Source organism: Protopterus annectens, chromosome 7.part0, assembly GCF_019279795.1.
Source record: "Protopterus annectens isolate FY-2018-M chromosome 7.part0, PAN1.0, whole genome shotgun sequence".
In the NCBI taxonomy this organism is placed as follows: domain Eukaryota; kingdom Metazoa; phylum Chordata; order Ceratodontiformes; family Protopteridae; genus Protopterus; species Protopterus annectens.
In genome coordinates, this window is record NC_056739.1 from 817,964,786 (window position 1) to 817,983,850 (window position 19,065).

Below are 19,065 nucleotides of genomic sequence, written 5' to 3' on the forward strand. Positions count from 1 at the left end.
TCACTGGTAAGATCAGACCATAAACTAATCTCACTGGATATTCACATCCCGACCCCACCCCTGCCCAGAAAACCACAGTGAAAAACTTCTCTAAAGCAAATTTCACACTCCTCAAAACCGAGGTGGAATCCTTCAAAGCCCACGAGCCTGTGGAAAATACGGCCCAGACCGCAGAATCCTTTATAAATGCATTCTATGAACACCTTCAGGAATGCATGGATCATGCAATCCAAAATAAAACCAAGACCCAATCCTCCAAAGGCAGACGTCCTGTCTGGTGGACCCCAGCCATAAACAAACTATACAACAGAAGGAGGAAGCTACTACATGATAGAGCAAAATCCCAAAAAGGGAAGGCATCTCTGATCAGTATTAGCAAAAAACTACGGGCACTCATAAAATCGTCTAAGGCCAGCTTCGAGAGAAAAATTGCACAGGACACTAAGGATAATCACAAGGCTTTCTTTAGTTATGTTAGGAACCTGGGTGGGAATTCCCAGATATGCTCAGAATTAGTCCAAAATTACCAAAAATACACCGAACCCACAGACATTGCTAACATCCTAGCTGACAGATTCAGCGCAAACTCCCCCCACCCCTCCCCACCAAAAGGGCAAATATCTACCCCAGCAGAGTGCTGCATCCCTGACATCTCAGATGCTCAGGTAAGAACCGCCCTCTCCAAAGCAAAAAACACAGCATCAATGGGACCAGACGGTGTCCCGGGCTATGTCCTACATGAACTCCAAGAAGAGCTAAACCCAAACATAAAACTACTGTTCAATCTCAGCCTTACTACAGGATATGTACCCAAAGACTGGCGTACAGCAACAGTGGTCCCTCTCCACAAAGGTGGTGCCTCAACGGATCCTGGAAACTATCACCCCATAAGTCTGACTAGCTTGGTCTGTAAAGCTATGGAAAGGATCATCATGGACCTCAAATAAAGATATTGGGGACCTACAGACACTGGATCCTACCCAGTTCGGCTTTGTTAAGGGCAGATCCTGCCTCTTAAACCTGGTTGATTTCTTTGAAACAGTCACCAAGGCCATTGACGAGGGGAAGGTGGTCCACACAGCCTACCTGGACCTCGCAAAAGCCTTCGATACAATACCCCACTCGGGCATTATAGATAAGCTCACCAGCTTAAATATAAACCCCTATGTCACTAGATGGGTTGCAAACTGGCTCAAGGACAGAACCCACATGGTTAGAATTGCTGGAGCCATGTCAGACTCCAAACCAGTTACAAGTGGCGTCCCACAAGGCTTAGTCCCGGGACCTCTCTTGTTCGGTATATATTTCTCGGAGGTACAGGCCAACACGGAAGGACTGTGGCTGACCAAGTTCGCAGATGACTGCAAACTGGGCACCATAATTGACTCTCCAGCCGACACAAGCATCCTCCAAAAGGGCCTCATAGAAACAGACAACTGGTGCCAGAGCCATGGCCTCAAGCTAAACGCCAAAAAGTGTATAGTCATCCCCTTTGGCAAAAACAAAGTTCCTACAAATTACCACATAGGTGGTAATCCATTAAATACAGAAGAAGTAATTAGGGACCTGGGGACCCAAGTTGATAGCAATCTCTCATTTGACAACCACGTGGCCAAAGTGGTTAGAAAAACATTTTATCATGAAGGGATTCACATCTAGATCAGGGGAGGTCATCGTGCCTCTTTACTCATCCCTCATCAGGCCCATAATTGAGTACAATGCCCCTTTTGGGATGTACCTTACCAGACACCTGCAGCAACTGGAAAGACCCCAAAAGTACCTCACCAAGAGGATCAAAGGGCTCAAACAGATGCCATATGCTGCCCGGTTAAAGATACTCCAGCTCTACTCAGTAGCATACCGCCTGCTCAGAGGGATCTGTGCCTGACGTATAAAGCCATGTCCAACCCGGAATTAATGGACATGCTGCACCTCAGAAAATCCAAATCCCATCGAGGTATGCGCTCGAGAGACTTGAACCTCAGCACTGAAATAAATAGGACATGCTGGAGGGACAGATTCATAACCCAGAGGCTCCCTTCACTCTGGAATAAAATCCCAGTCCAGGTTAGGCAGAGTCCCTCATTGACTCTCTTCAAGAGGAATCTTGATGAGTGGATGGGAGATCGTAGGTTTACCCCAGGTATCACTTCTGTGTCACTGTTAGACAGAGGCACAGTATACTAACCTCGAAAACGGGCATAGCAAAATTAATTTAAAATGGGTGGCGAAAGCCAAACACACTCTGGCTAGGCTTATAAATGCCCTAGGGCAGATAGCCTAGTATGAACCTATGAACATCCTCAGTAACTGGAAGATACAGTGAAGGCAAATAAAACAAAATCAACTGTAAAAAAATATGACAGCTGCAGCCCCATCCAAAAAATCACTGAATATTTAACAGTACAACTGAGAAATAATGACTGCTTACTGACCCAGACATTTCTAACAGGTGCTGATTTTATAAAAAAAAAAAAAAACTCCTGACATAACAAATCAAACTGCAAATAAATTCGATATTACAACCATAAGTCTTAATTTCAAGCCTAATAAAGGAAAATAGAACATTCAAAGGTAAGTATGAAATTAGTGAGTAGTATCTAAAATGCAAATATCCCTTATTTCTCTCTTAAATGCACAAGGTTAATTATCTGTTGCACAGAAAAATCCTCCATAAATCTACATGTACACTAACCTTCTGGCAGGGCTGTAATCTGATTTCTTCGGATGTTCAGATCCCTTAGAGATTCTAGACTTCCAATCTGTGTCGGTAAACTTTGCAGTTCATTACAGCTGACATCCTAGAATTAAGATTACGAACAACATGGCATGGGGGAGGACAGACAGAGAGAAACAGGTATTAGTTGTGCAGAATACAAATAAGTAACAACAACTTAGACAGTTACCTGCTTCCTGTTGTCCTTGAGAGCCTCTCACAGTGAAATGCACTTCCTTAGATCTGTATAAATGCATGTATTGTCACTTTTGTAAATATTTTTTTCCTCCTGTTATCTAGTTATTTTCATTGTGCTGACTACAGGAGTGGCATGCAGTTTAGCTAACTTGGATTGCAAAGCAGTGTAAGAACCAGGATTATTCTTTTCTAGATACCAGACTGCATTTAGATTACTTCTGACATGCCTTTCAGGCATCCTCCTACTCAGTTTGGGTAAAACTTCAAAAGCAGTTCATGAAGGAATGTGGCAGTAGAAGGGAGTGTGAGATAGAGGATCACTTGGTAGAAGGGACTGCGAGACATAGGGTCACTTGGCAACAGCTTTCCCAGAGAATGCAATCATCTTGTACTGCTTCATCAAATGGCCACAAGAAGATAGAGACAGAAGAACAGATCTAACAAGCCCATCTAATTTCTGCAGCTAGGCCCCCATGGAGATGCATATTCTCCACCTCAATGCCCTCCTTTCCTGTTTTTTCCTTTGCTTATTTCTTCTCATTGTTAGCTAACCATCTAGCCCCAGCTACAATTGTGTCCATTCATTCCTCATCACCAAGTTATAAGGATCTTCCAAACAGGATCTTTTTTCTGGTCCTAATTGCTCCTGTGCTGGTTGACATGGTCCCTCACAAACATGATTTCCTTTTGTGCCTTCACCAAGCATGTATGTTCCCACATGTTTCATGAAAAATACCACATAGCTGCAGCTTAAAACAGCCAAGCACACATCTCCAGCCCATACACTGCATGCATGCAGTATACACCTCTCTCATGGAGGTGCCACCACACCAACAGACCAAACTGCCTAGCTCCCACCCACCTCCAGGAAGGGAAAGTGAGCACTAGTTGTTCCCAGACACCCTCAGTCACTGGCTCTTCCAGCAGATGGTTGCAGTCGGGGCATGAATCCATTTGATGACTTACAATATGCCATTGCTTCAGGCAATACCATCCCTGGGTCTAACACCCTCTCCAGGAAAAGTATTTACTTAGGTCTGACATCAAACCACCCCCTACAGCTACCACTTCTTACTCATCATTCATCTTCAGTTCCACCTCCTCCCCATTAGTTGTTAAACAATGTGGCTTGTCCAAATCATATTCCTCATTTTCTATTCTTTTCTGATGTGTACAAGTTCAACTTTCTGCTCAAACCCCAGCCTCTCCATATCATTTATTTTGGTGACTGCACTGTATATAAACTTAATATCTCAACATTATGACTTCCAGAACCATATATTATACCCTAGATGTGGCTTTACCAATGCAAATAAAATAGAATGGAAAGTGCAGCATCGTTGGAATCAATTTCTCATGCTGTGCATCCCATCATCAACAGCATTCACCACAGTCTTTATTTAGCTGTTTTAGATATATATATATATATATATATTGTTACCCATGCTAGAAACTAGCAGAAAAGATCCCAAAGACACAATTCCTATTAGCATAATACAGCCATAATATACGGCTAACAAAATTTTTGTTCTTAAGTATACCAACTACAGAAATAACTAAAATGAGTAAACAAATAAATACTAGTTCTGAAAATCATGCAAATCAAGGAAATAAACAGCAGTACAACATGTTTTTGGTAGAGTGCATTAGACAAAATGGGAATAGCTACTGAACATGCTCTTAAATAATTGACTGAAGGTAAAGTTGTTTAAGTGTGCATATAATGCCTATAACTCTGATGGCATAAGAAAACTTATTCCAGTTATAAGTGAAGAACAGGCTATAACCTCAGTCTGCCATTTTGGATCAAGACCTAGTCATTTGGAGAAGTTTTGGTTAGTAGACCTAAACTACCACAAAGATCTGTCCCATGTTAACGGACTGGCTAGAGAAGAACAGTGGTTGTTGTGAAGTCATTTTAAAGCAAAGTAAACGTATATTGGTCATAAATTATTCAAACTGCAAGGTACAATTTATCTTGGGGATGATTATTACCAAATCATTTCTTTCTTCTGTCTGATTAAGGTCACCCACCAAAGTGGCATGATCCCTGCAAGTTTTCTCCTACAAAGTACATGACCCTGTATTTATACACTAAATATTAACTGTCCATCCATCAAAGGCCTCTCTCACAAATGGGCCCTCCATTCCAGACTCCTACAACAGTGTTTGTATAACAAGTATTTACTAAATCTTTTGGGGGCCATGCCAAAGTGCAAGTTAGTACAGGAAGAGCAAGCAGATTTACAGTCTGAATTTTATTCCTAGAAGTTACGTTTTCTAGAATATTCCCTACTAGGCTTTGTTCTCTTTTGTTCATGCTGTATTAGTGTTCCTTCATCTTTTAACAGATTCTTACACACATTCCTAGTTCACAATCCTTTCATACCACACTCCTCTCCCGGGTTGATATTTTCTTGATGTTTCAGTTTTCCTGCTATAAATGTCACAAGTTTACCAATCTTTTGCCAACCTTTCACTGATTAGTCCTACAACTCTTTGTGCAACTTTGAATGTATTACTGTTTTCTTGATGTAAATTACTGTACAACGATCTTTTTATATAGTTTTGCATTTTTTAAATCTGAGTGTAAAACCCCAGGCTCAGCCTGAAAACAGTGTATTTTGATTAATGCTCTACCTCAGGCAATGAATGAATAAATTAATGTTGTTTCTGCACACGTATCAAGACTAAACGTCATTCTTACATTCTAAAAAAATTAAAACCCTCCACAGCATGTGAACCGGAAACTCAGTAAACTTTATTAAGAAAATGATATCTGCGGTGGTGGTGCTGCGGTAGCGTTGTCGCCTCACAGTAAGACGCTGTCCGGTTCGATTATCAGCTAGAGCATCTTCTGTGTGGAGACATGCGTGAATGGGCACACCTTCGTTGAAGGTTGTGCTTCAGGGCTTGCAACCCGGCACGTAAAAATCTACTGCCAATCATTAGTGGACCGGAGTTCTGCTGTGGCGACCCCTAACCAGGAAAAAGCTGAAATACACAACAACATCAACTTAGCGGTTTCACCCTAATTCATTTCACAGGCATCATCACAGTTACACAACATAAAACCATGCTCAACCTATACACTTATTAATTATTACTTATTAATAAAGTTTACTGATTTTCTGGTTCAGACGCTGTGGAGGTGATTTCTTATTTATTTTTTTAATTTTGTAGTCAGTGCTCGTTGCTGAATATTCTGTAGTTCATTCTTACATTCTCTCTGTAGTAGTGTTTCACATATCTAATGAGTTATGCAATTTTATATCATCCATGAAAAGTAGAGGATATGTCACTGGGCAAGGGAAATTTCTGGAATCAAGCTGTAGCAGACCATGAACACTCTGGTTTTCAAAATCAATAGCAAAAGTGGGAGACACAGAAAAATGTGGCTGCCATACCTAACAGCTTAATGGGTTATGAGCAAGACAAAACAGCAGTGGGAAAAAGAATCACAATAGCACTTCTATGGATTCTTACCCAGGGATAAAATTTGCCCCTTACGACTCAGCTATAAACATGTTTTCTATTGTTTCACAATGACTGCTATGTAAATTTATCAGTGTAGGGTATTTTTTTTATACATCTGCAAGCATTCCATAAATCCATGTGTGACGCCCCTACTCTAGGCCAGTAATCGACGAGTCTCAATCCTCACCACTGACACCGGGTGAGGGATGTTCACTTAGAACAAAAACAGATACACACAGTACTTCCAGATACAGCTCTCTGCATCAAGCACAATTTCCCTTAAGAGCACACAGGGAACACACTTCTGTTCTCGGGCTGGGTTTCCCTCTCTCTCACCAGACACAAAATAAGACTCCACACTGACCACAGATGTACAGATGAGTCCTCATCAGAGTGTTCCAAGCCAATTCCACCACCACTCTCTCCGTGAAACCAGTGCAATGTGTCCCTGCTCCAAGTAGCTGACACACACACACTGAGATTTGATTTTCACACACACACACACACACACACACACACACACACACACACACACACACACACACACACACACACACACACACACACACACACACACACACACTTGGGAAAGGCTGGTACAGATTTATCAGCTATGCCCCCTCTGCTCGGACTATAATGTAGAAACTGCCACCAGAACACACCAAAGCTAGCTACGCTAAGGCTCTTACAAGGGTACCCAATTACAATGGGTAAAATTTATACCAATACAAATGGTAGCGTTTAACCAATGCAGCAAGATTTTCAGGAGTGGTCACAGTGTCACCAAATAAATATACGCACTCTCAAATGTTAACATACTCCCTCAAAGACCAGACACAATGAAAATGCTAAATATCTATTTATAATAAACACGTGAGTTTCAGTCACAGGAAATATTAAAAATAGCAGATGGATAGATTCACACTGACACAGAAAAACAGTACTTAACGAATCTCACTACATTTTCCTGACTGATTTAAAGAATTACTATCCCCTAGTTCACTTTCTAGAACAAGGTAAAATGAAGTGGATGAGTGGTCCTTCTTTGTCAGGTTTCAAAAACAGACTGCTTTGAGATCTCTGTCTCATCTAGTATTATAACATCATTTCAGTGCTGGATTACACAGAATGGCATCACATACATCTGGTCACTTGAGTTTTGGTTCCCACACTACCTCCTTTACTAGGAATTCAAACACACAGACACACACTGCTTTGCTAAGATATGTTATAACATCTGGAAGCTATAAGACCATTTCAAAAACCTCAACCCTAAGGACAATACAGTAGGATTCCTACTCCTGGTTTTCACAGAAATTTTGTCTCTGGCTACAATCGGAAAGCACAGTTGTGTACACTTACCGTAAATGTAGATGTTAGAGTGTATTCACTGTTGCAGTCATCACCTGTGGGTTATCCCTGCTGTAGTAGCCCTCGGCCAGCCTGAATACCAGAGTCAATGTTTTTCTGTGTTGGCTGCTGTCGCTTGCTGGCTGACGTCAGGTCGCTAGTGCTATAAAGGAAGGCAGCCAACGCCATTACATCAGTTTTTCTTTCCCTAACCAGTCAGAGGCCAAAGTAAATATGGCAAAGTGGTCCTGGTGGCTAAAAGCCAGCATTAGAAACATATGTCCCCCTAAAGAAAGAGGATACAAGGAGGAAGGAGGGTGGAAAAAGTACAGTTTTGTACCTACCATAAATGTAGATGTCCGATAGGAATGCATCTGCAGTCCTTACAAATGGGTTGTCCTGTCGTCAGGCAGCCCTTCGGTCGGCCGGATTCCAAAGTCTGGGTCTGGCCTCGGCTGGTGTCGCACTTCACCCGACGTCATAGCTGCAGTTATTCGGGTATAAAGGCATCAGCCAACGCCATTTTCCTCAGTGTTTCTTGCCCCAGATGCCAGGTGCCCTCTTGGAAGGCTAAATTTGGATAAATGCCAATGATTCCAAATAGTAGAGAGCAAACACAAAAAATAAGCATGTATGTACATATATACAACAAATACACCATAATAGATTCCCCCAGCTAGCTATAAGATGGGCAAATACCCTAGGAGCACCACAGAGGGGAAGGTGGGTGGGTAATCCTGACTGCAGATGCATTCCTATCGGACATCTACATTTATGGTAGGTACAAAACTGTACTATGTCCTTCAAGGATGCATCTGCAGTCTTTACAAATGGGTAGAATACCATAGCCAAACTGGGGGAGGTGGACAACTAAAGTTATGGTGTAGTTAGGATCCCTTGCAAAACAGCAGTGGCAAAGCCTGCTCGGGATCTAGAGTATAAAGGTAAATTATAATGCTTGGCAAATGTATGCACGGAGCTCCAAGTAGCAGCTTCTAAAATGTCCTTGGTAGCCACTCCTCGTAAGAAGGCTGTGGTAGTGGCTGTTGCCCTTGTAGAGTGAGGCCTGATGTTCTCTGGAGTTTTCTTTCCATGGTAGGAGTAACAAAATCTAATGCAATTTCCTATCCACTTGGAGATTGTCTGTTTTGAAATTGCTTTTCCTTCCTTCCTGTTGCATATGCTACCAGTAGCTGGTCAGTTTTTCTATTGCCCTTGGTCCTGTCCAGGTAATAGCGTAATTGTCTATGCACATCCAAGGTATGTAGTAGTCTTTCTCCCCTGTTCTGTGGGTTAGGGAAGAATGTAGGTAGGTGGATAGCCTGATTTAAAGAAACTCTGGAAACCACCTTAGGCATAAAGGAAGGATTTGTTCTCATGGACACTCTATCTTGATGGAAGATCAGGAAGGGTTGCACTGCCATTAATGCCTGATGTTCAGATACCCTTCTTGCTGAAGTGATTGCCAGCAGGAAAGCAGTCTTCCATGATAAGTATTGCAATTCTGCTGTTGCTGCTGGTTCTAAAGGAGGAAGTGTCAATTTTTCTAGCACAAAGTTCAAGTCCCATGCTGGTAATGGTGGCTTCCTAGGAGGCTTTACATTTTTAATTCCTCTCAGAAACTGTCTGAGCAGAGGATGTGAGAAGACAGGAGGATCCAAGTCGTACTCTGCTGAAATAGCTGATGCGTGAATCTTGATGGAGGAGTAGGACAGGCCTGTGTGGAAGAGCTCTGCCAAGTATTCCAGAATGTTGGCTATGTTTACCAGTGACACATCTTCTCCTTTTTCAGTACTCCAAATGAGATATCTTTTCCATTTTGCTGAATAATTTTTTCTTGTTGAGGGTCTACGAGCCTCAAGGATAATGTCTTTAACCCTTTGGGATAAAATTGGTCTTATGCAATGTTCCAGGCAGTCAGCTGCAGAGTTTTCAGGTTTGGATGCAGATTGTTGTAATTGTTCTGTGTTAACAGCAAGGGAACCAGGGGTAGTGGCCACATTTGTTCCCGAGACATGCTCCTCAGTAATGGGTACCAATGTTGCCTTGGCCAGTCTGGAGCTATCAGAATGATCCTTGGACGGTCCTCTTTGATCTTCAATAGCACTTTGTGCATCAAAGGAAGTGGTGGAAATGCATATGCTGCCATGTTTTTCCAACTGAAGGATAGGGAGTCCACCTTCCAAGCAAGTGGGTGGTACGTCCTTGTGCAGAATTTCTTTAGTTGGTGATTGTGTGGGGATGCAAATAAGTCTATTTCTGGGAGTCCCCATTTTTTTTGTAATGGTTTTGAAGATGTCCGGATGCAGCATCCATTCGTGGGCATCCGTGGTAGTCCTGCTTAAAATGTCTGCTAGGATGTTTTCTTTTCCTGGTACAAAAATTGCTTTCAACTGTATGTTGTAGCTCAGGGCCACATTCCAGAGATCCAGTGCCATCTGGCAAAGAGGGTACGAGTGTGTGCCTCCCTGTTTGTTGATGTACCACAACTGTGGTGTTGTCTGTCCTTATCAATAGACCTTGCTGAAGGAATGGTCTGAATGCCTGAATTGCCAGTTTTACTGCCAGCATTTCCTTTAGATTTATGTGTAGGTGCAGTTGGTTTTGAGACCATAAGCCTTGCATGCACTTGTCCAGCATGTGTGCCCCCCAACCGAGGTCTGAGGCGTCTGTCGTGATGGTTTGGCTTGGTTGAGCACTGTGAAAGGGCAATCCTGTGTTTGATTGACAAGCCTGAGCCCACCATAGGAATTCTTGCTTCAGGCATGGAATAATGGGAATCTGGGTTTCCAAGCTGTGCTTGTGTTGAGACCATAAATTCCTTAGGTACCACTGTAGTTTTCTCATATGCAGCCTGGCATGAGGAACCAATATTATGCAGGATGCCATGAAGCCCAAGGCTTGTAGAACTTTTCATGCTGTCAGATGGTTCTGTTTTGTTAAGGCCAAGAAGTAGAGAGGTAGCTGCTCCTGTTTTTCTACCGTTAGGAATGCCATTTGCCTTGATGTGTCCAACTCTGCACCCAAAAAGGTTATTCTCTGGGATGGTATCAGTCTTGACTTTTTTAAATTGACCGTGTATCCCAGGGCTTGTAGCAGATAAATGACCCTTTGTAAATCTTCTGCTAGCTTGCTTTCGTTGTCCGCTTGTATCAGGCAGTCGTCCAGGTATGGGTAGATTTGGATTCCCTGAAGCCTGCAATGAGCAATTACTGATGCCAGGCATTTCGTGAACACTCTGGGCGCAGTAGACAAGCCAAAGGGCAATGCTGGGAACTGATAATGCTCTGATCCTGCAAGAAATCTGAGGTATCTTCTGCAGTTTGGTCGTATGGGGACGTGCAGGTATGCCTCCTTGAGATCTAGAGTCACCAGCCAAGACTCCTTGCCCAGCATGGGAAGAAGCTGCTGTAGGGTCAGCATTTTGAATTTTGGAACAATGAGGAATGTGTTTAAAGCGGACAAGTCGAGAATAGGTCTCCATTTGCCTTCTTTTCTTGGTACCAGGAAGAGTCTGGAGTAAAATCCCTTCCCTTGCTCCATAGATGGTACCTTTTCTACAGCTCTCATCCTTAATAATTGAGATATTTGTTTTAGTGCTTCTGCCTTTTGATTTGGAGGTAGGTTTGGCATTCCTCTCTTCCCTGGTAGAGTATGGAAGTGAAACCTGTAACCTTGGTCTATTATCTGTAAAATCCACCTGTCTCCTGTGATGTAATGCCAGTTTGTCGTAAATAAGGCTAGCTTCCCGCCTAAGGGTGCTTGCAGTTGTTCCCTGGTAGGCGGTGCCAAAGCCAAGTCACTGTGATTGACCAGTAGTTGTGGTGGTGGCTGTGTCTGTGGCTGTGCCTCGCTGGTTGTTGCCCTGCCACTGACGTCCTCTGTAAGCCCCCCTGGATTGGTTTCTGCCTCTTGAACGCCTATTCCTGCCTCTAGAGTTCTGGAGGAGTCTGGAAAGGACCAATTCTTGGAGGGCCAATTCCTGCTAAACCTCGGTGGTTGGACCTGCAAGAAATCTTTTACTGTTTGGACAGATTTTGCCTTCTCTTCCATCTTCTTCAGTACTTGTTGTGCAGGAGAGCCAAACAAATTGATCTTATCCATAGGAGCATCTAATAGCTTTGATTTGACATGGTCTGGTAAGGCCTGTTCTTTTAGCCATGCATGCCTTCTGATGACTGTGCCAGTCATGGCTGATCTAAAGGAAGCCTCCAGTGCATCATAGCCGCATTTTAGGGAATGGTTACTGACTTGTTGAATGTTATGTACCATTTCCTGCACATATTTTTTGTCTACTGTTTCATCTGAGGACACTTTTTTGGTTAACTGATCTAGTAAAATTCTTGATACTGCATCATGTGAAATTGACAGTTCAAGGCCCTAGCTGAAAGAGTAGCAGAAGTGTAAACTTTTTTACCCCATCTCTCTAAGGAATGCATTATCTGGATTCCCTTTCAGAGGGGAGGGGGTTTTTGGCAGAGGTGGCTGCTACAGCCTTAGGTCCTTGGGAGATAGTCTCTGGATCTGCAAGGGGAGCCTTATATAAGTGGTAATGTGTGTCCGGGACCCTGTAGTATCTATCGGGCTTAACAGGGGCCGGAGGCAGAGAATCAGGAGCAGTACAAGCATCATTAAATGCATCATCTACAACAGAAAGAACTGGAGGTATGGCTAAAGGCCTATGTTGTGGTAAATGCAGAAAAGTTCTAAGCCTTTTTCTGGAATCTGAAAAATCCTGGCCCTGCCACTGAAATTGTTCCCTCATAGCATGCAGTGTTTCCCCAAAGGAAAATTCCTCAGGCGGAGAGGCAGAAGGAATGGACTCTTCACCATCAGAGTCTTCATAAGGGGAGTATGGGGCCTCTCGAGGGTCTGTATCATTTGAGTCATCAGAGGAATCATCTGAAGACACTGGCTCAGGGGGCTCTGCTCTAGGCCTCTTCTCTGGAGGCGGATGAGAGGCCCTGTCTGGTTGAGGTTGGGATCCTCGGATTAAAGAAATGAGATTCTCTGCTAAACTAAGCATTTGTGAACTAGAGCTAGGCCTGTGAGAGGGGGGCTTAGCAGGCACAGATTTAGTAGATTTAGCTGCTTTAGCCCTGGCAAAGGCCTTAATGGACATGGCTGCAAGTGGCCTAGCAGCTCCACGTGCAGGGGTTGAAATATCCAAGGGAATAGTGTCTGATAATTCCTGAGAAACTGTAACAGTAAGTGGGGTATCAGAAGCCGATTCCACGAGGTTAGAAGAGTCCTCGGCAGGAGGAAGGTTTTCGGCTGAAGGAGGAACCGCTTGCTCGGTTTCAGCCGAAACCGAGACACTCGCGGTTGGCTTAACCGCGGTTTCGGCCAAAACCGCGGACCGCGAGTGTCGGTCCTTTTCCTTGCATTTTTTAGAAATTTGCGAAGTCGGAGTATCCGACGGCATAATATAAGCAAAATCGGAGCCGAAAAACTCCTCCGCAAACTCCGACCGACGTCTAAGCGTCCGCCGGTTAAAAGAAGCACAGGCTAGACAAGCTGCGACGTCGTGGTCTGGGCCTAGACAAGGTAAGCAGTAAGAGTGGAAATCTTTATGAGGTATTTGTTTCCCACAAGTTAAACAGTTATTCACTTTTTCTGACATCGGCTGAGGCAAGAAAGAGTCCCCAACGGGGTACTTAGCTTTTAGAAGTCTTAAGTAGTTTTCGGTAGTAGTAATCTCTGGTTCTGACCGACCGGCACTTGCGAACAGCTTCTGCTTGGCCACGCGGCAAGAAAGACTGAGGAAAATGGCGTCGGCTGATGCCTTTATACCCGAATAACTGCAGCTATGACGTCGGGTGAAGTGCGACACTAGCCGAGGCCAGACCCAGACTTTGGAATCCGGCCGACCGAAGGGCTGCCTGATGACAGGACAACCCATTTGTAAGGACTGCAGATGCATCCTTGAAGGACATCCAGGACTGCAACAGCGAATATACTCAAGCATCTACATTTATGGTGAGTGTACACAACCGTACAAAGTTCTTATTGTTTCACTGTTGCAGTTATCACCTGTGGGAGGATTTCCAAAGTTGAGGAAAGGGGTGGTAGGATTAGTAAGAGACCAAGGAATGGGTCAGCATGCCCTGCAGAAGTGCAGAGGCAAACCCTGCCTAAGCCTTAGAAAATAGAGGTAAGTGGTAATGCTTGGTAAAGGTATGGACAGAAGTCCAGGTGGCAGCTTCCAGGATGTCCCTGGTGTGAACTCCTCTGAGGAATGCTGTGGAAGTAGAGGCTGGCCTAGTGGAATGGGTTGAAATAGACTTGGGGGGTGGGGTTCCTATGCAACTGTAGCAGAAATGGATACAGTGTGATATCCATTTAGAAATGGGCTTCTCTCTGCCTCTGGGGAAAAGCTGAGAAGTAGTTGGTCTGTTTTCCTGAAGGGTTTAGTATGGTCCAGATAGTATCTGAGCTGTTTGTGCAAGTCTAGTGAGTGCAGATTTCTTTCCCCCTTGTTTTGAGGGTTAGGAAAGAAGGTGGGTAGATGTATGGCCTGGTTGAGAGTTGCATTAGACCCCACCTTGGGCATAAAAAGGAGGGATTAGTCCTCAGGGAGATCTTGTCTGCATGGAAGATGATGAAGGGCTCAAGGGTCATCACTGCCTGAAGTTCTGAAACTCTTCTGCCTGAGGTGATAGCTAGGAGAAAAGTAGTCTTCCAGGAGAGGTATTAGTTTTGCTGAAGCAGCAGGTTTGAAGCGTGGTAAAGTCAGTTTTTCCAAAACATAATTCAGGACCCAGGCTGGAGTGGGTGGCCTTCTGGGAGGTCTGATATTAGAAGCCCCTCTGAGGAATTGTTTAATCAAAGGATGGGAAAACAGGGGCTGTTCTGTATCAAAATTAGTTGAAATGGCTAAGGCATGGATTATAATAGAGGAGAAGTAGAGGCCACTATTAAGTAGCGCCACTAGGTAGTCCAGGATAAGAGGGATGGAAGGTTGTGAGGTATTGCCCCCTCTGGACTGGCTCCAGGATCAACGTCTTTTCCATTTTCCTGCAAAAGATTTTCTGGTGCTGGGCCTTCTGGCCTCTGAGATAATGTCTAGGACCTGATTGCTTAACAGGGGCCCCCTGTTTGCCTTTAGAGTATAAGCCATGCTAATAGTTTGAGAGTCTGCAAGTCTGGGTGCAGCAACCCCCCCCCCCCGAGTTAAGAGGTCTGAGATCAGGGGAAGCTGCGTGGGAGGCTGTAAGGTCAGGCTGCACGGGAAGGGGTACCAATGTTGTCTGGGCCAATCTGGAGCAATGAGGATGGCCTTTGGTCTCTCCTCCCTTATTTTGATCAGTACCTTGCAGATAAGAGGCAGTGGGGGGAATGCGTACACAAAGAGGGTGTTCCACGGGAAGGTCAAGGCATCCACCTTCCATGCTAGGTGGTGATACTCCGTTTTTTTTCAGCTGATGGTTGGGATGCGAAGCAGAGACATCCACCTCCGGAGTCCCCCACGCCTGAGTGATTTGTAAAAAGATTTTTCTGTGGAGCTGCCATTCGTGAGGGGTCCAGTAAGTTTCTGCTTAAATAGTCTGCCAAGGTGTCGTTGATCCCTGGTAGGCATTGTGCTATCAGGTGTAGTCCCATGGAAGAGGCTGCCAGCCAGAGGTTCATGGCTAGCCTGCACAAAGGGTAAGATTGGATCCCTCCCTATTTGTTGATGTACCACATTACTGTGGTGTTGTCGGTTTTGATAAGGAGAACCCCTGGCCTGAGTTGGGGTTTGAAGGATGTCAGAGCCTTTTGTACTGCCATCATTTCCTTCTGGTTGATGTGTAAGGGAAGGTGCTGGGCATCCCAATGACCTTGGGTGCACCTGCCTTTTAGTTGAGCGCCCCAAGCTACATCTGCGGCGTCGGTGGTAATGGTCTTGCCCGACTGGGCAGAGGGTGAAGGGAAGACCCTTGTTCTGGGCACAGGCCCCTGCCCACCAGAGAAACTCAGCCCTTATACAGGGGATCAGAGGTACAGAGGTGTCTAGAGGTTGAGAGTGTTGACACCAAAGCTTCTGTAAATACCACTGAAATTCTCTTATGTGAAGCCTGGCCAGAGGAATTAGAAGGATGCAAGATGCCATGTACCCCAAGGCTTGCAGGATTTTGACAAAGAAGATGTCCTTGAGGAGCTTTTCTTTGCAATCTGCCTGAATGAGGCAGTCATCTAGATAAGGGTAGATTTGTATATTTTTCTGTCTGCAAAAGACTATGGCCAGGGCTAAGCATTTGGTGAATACCCTGGGAGCAGGAGATGAGCTAAAGGATAGCGCAGAGAACTGAAAGTGTTGTGAGCCTGCTCTGAAGTGAAGGAATTTCCTGCAGGATTCCCTTATGTTGATATGGAGGTAGGCCATCTTTTAGATCTAAGGTAACTAACCAGGCATTTTTTGTCAGCATAGGCAGAAGCTGCTGCAAAGTTAGCATTTTGAATTTGGGGACCACCAGGAAGGTGTTCAGAATGGATAGATCCAAGATGGGGCTCCGTGTTCCCTCTTTTCTGGGAACAAGGAATAGTCTGGAATAAAAGCCTTTGCCTGTTTGATCTGAGGGGACAGGTTCTCCTGCCCCTTGGGATATGAGAGTTTGGACTTGTTTCAATGCCTCTGGGTACCCTCTTGGAATTGGGAATTGGAGAATTCTGATCCTGAGAAATGATCTGAAGACCCATTGGTTTTTGACTTTTTGTCTCAAATCTCAAAAAAGAGGGCTTCTCAGAGCAGTTTCTCCTAGTTTTAAAGAGGGGCAGAGGGGGAGAGGGAGAGGGGAGGAGGTCATTGGGATTTTCAGAGACATGAACTCCCTGCTCTCCTGCTCCCTGAAATGTGATCCATTGTTTGGTTCTCTGTCAATCCTGGAATAGGAGTCTTGTCTTGGGAGTCTTAGAACAGAAATGGATTTACAGAAGCTGCAAGCCAACCCCCAGGATTAAATAGTAGGGTCTAAACTAAACCCTTTCCTCAAGCTAAAGAAACATCGCCAAGTTCTTTAGTTTTTTTTTTAATCATTTTTTTCACATTTTTTCTATATTTTATATATTTTTCTATTTATGTTTTATATATATTAATATTATATTTTTTTATATTTTTTTATTATCACTATGTCGATAGTATAGTTCATTTTTAAATTTATTTATATGTTATTAGATATATATATTTATTTTACTATTATTTGGCTTTAAGCATCATGGATCCATGTACCTAAAGTAGTTATTAAGTTATTAACTACAATTTCATTTCATTGTTGCTTTGCTTGTTGCTGCATATTTTATGTTGGTCTGAAGAAGCGGAGTAAGATCCGTGAAAGCGCTTACACTTTGTCAATGTTTCATTAAAGGACTGCTGTGTTTGGAACCCACGTGTTTATTTATTTCAGTCTTGGTGGTCTGTCCCTGCGGGGCTTACCTTACTCCCATCTGCTAGGTGCAGGAAAAGACTGGTGTTTTCAGGGAAAGTTCCTGCTGAACCTAGGAGGTTGTACCTGAAGGAAATCTTTTTCTGTTTGCATAGATTTTGCTTTGTCTTCCATATTTTTAAGCACCTTTTCTGCTTTTACTCCAAACAAGTGGTCCTTATCCAAGGGTGTGTCAAGTAATTTAGATATGACACGATCAAGGAGAGGTTGTTCCTTCAACCATGCATGTCTCCTAATGACAGATCCTGACACTGCTGCCCTGCTTGAGGCTTCTAGGGCGTCATATCCACAGTGTAATGAGTGTTTGGCCACTTGACAAGTAGAGTGCAGTAAATCTGCTAACCCTTTAGAATTGGCACAGTCAGGAAAGCTTGAAATCTTTTTGTTTTAATAGTTCCAAAGTGTGTTGTTGCTATTTTAATGTGGAACTGACAGTTAAGTGCTCTGATAGCTAAGGTTGCAGAGTTGTATACTTTTTACCCCATCTGTCCAGAGCTCTAGAGTTATTGTCAGAAGGAGTAGGATTCTTTGCAGAACTAGCCTTAGCTCCTTTTGGTCCCTGTATAATGGCCTCCAGCAGGATTTTTTACATGCATTTGTGAGAATCCGGTACTCTGTAATACCCATCAGGTTTTCTGGGAGCAGGTGGGATAGCGTCAGGAGTTAAGCTGTATTCATGGAAGACATCATCAACAACCTCTAAGATAGGGGGGATAGCCAAGGGTCTGTGCTGGGGCAGGTCTAGAAACTCTCTTAATATTTTCTTAGACTGAGGGAAGTCCAGGGATTCCCAGTGGAAATTTTCCCCGAGGGTGTGAAGGGTTTCCGCAAAGGAAAGATCTTTTTGTGGGGAGGCAGAAGGAATGGATTCCTCTGCATCTGAATCCTCATAAGCAGTAAGGGGTTGCTGTTCCTCCTCAAAATCTGAATAATTAGACTCCTTAGAATCCTTTTCTATCAGTATTTCAGGGGAAGGGTCTCTTTTCCTTTTAGAAAATACAGCCTGACTACCCCTGATAAGGGTGATAAGACCCTCTGCCATTTTAAGCATTTGAGCTTGGGGTGGTGGAGCAAGGGTAAAAATGGTGGCTAGATGTAGTTTTCTTAGGAGTGGCCTTGCCTCTAGGCCTAAAGAGTATCCATCGGTCTGAGAAAAACATAGGAGAAGACATCGTTTTTTGTCTAGATTCGGTAGTGTGAAAAACCTCCTCTGAAGCCAGTACCTGCGTCATGGCTCTGGACCCAACCAAGGCAGAGACAACCAAAGGCTGGGAAGACTAAGAATATTTCTCCGGCATACCGGACTCAGAAAGGGTCTCAGTAGAGGCCTGCAAAGGTATCAAATCGGGCATCAGGGGCTGCAAAGGCGCCTCACTGAATTCCGGAGAACTGACAACCCGCCTAGCCGTAGAGTCGTCAGAAGGCTTAGCCTTGTGTGGTCTGTCTCTATCTTTATATCCTTACGTTTTTTGTTGGCTGATGGACACCATTTCGGAATGTGAAGATGGAAGACGAAAATACCTGGCTACAAAAAGAGCTCTAGACAAATGGTTCTCGCATTAAAGAGGGCACAGAACCAGCAACGGGGGACGTCGTGGTCTGGGCCTAAACAAGTGATGCAGTATGAATGGAAATCTCAGTGTCATATTTGCTTTCCACAGGCGAGACAATTGTTAACTTTTTTGGACATTGGTTATTGCAAGAAAAAAGGATCCCCAATGGGGTACTTAGCTTTAGATGTTTTCAGCTGTAATTCAAACTCTGGTAGCGACTGACCAGCACACGTGCGAACTGCTTCTGCTATGGGCTCCATGGCAAGAAAGACTGATGTAATGGCATCGGCTGCCTTCCTTTATAGTGCTGACGACCTGACGTCAGCCAGCAAGCAACAGCCGACACAGA

At 44.0% G+C, this 19,065-nt stretch overlaps 1 protein-coding gene across 2 annotated transcripts in view; it reads right to left on the reverse strand.

Moving 5' to 3' along the window:
- Window positions 1-19,065, reverse strand: part of LRCH4 (leucine rich repeats and calponin homology domain containing 4) — a 1,419,989-nt gene that overhangs the window by 664,159 nt on the left and 736,765 nt on the right. For both annotated transcript variants that reach the window (XM_044077349.1, XM_044077347.1), the window contains exon 4: window positions 2,696-2,801. In XM_044077349.1, coding sequence (XP_043933284.1) covers window positions 2,696-2,801 — 106 coding nt within the window. The remainder of the gene's footprint in view (window positions 1-2,695; window positions 2,802-19,065) is intronic.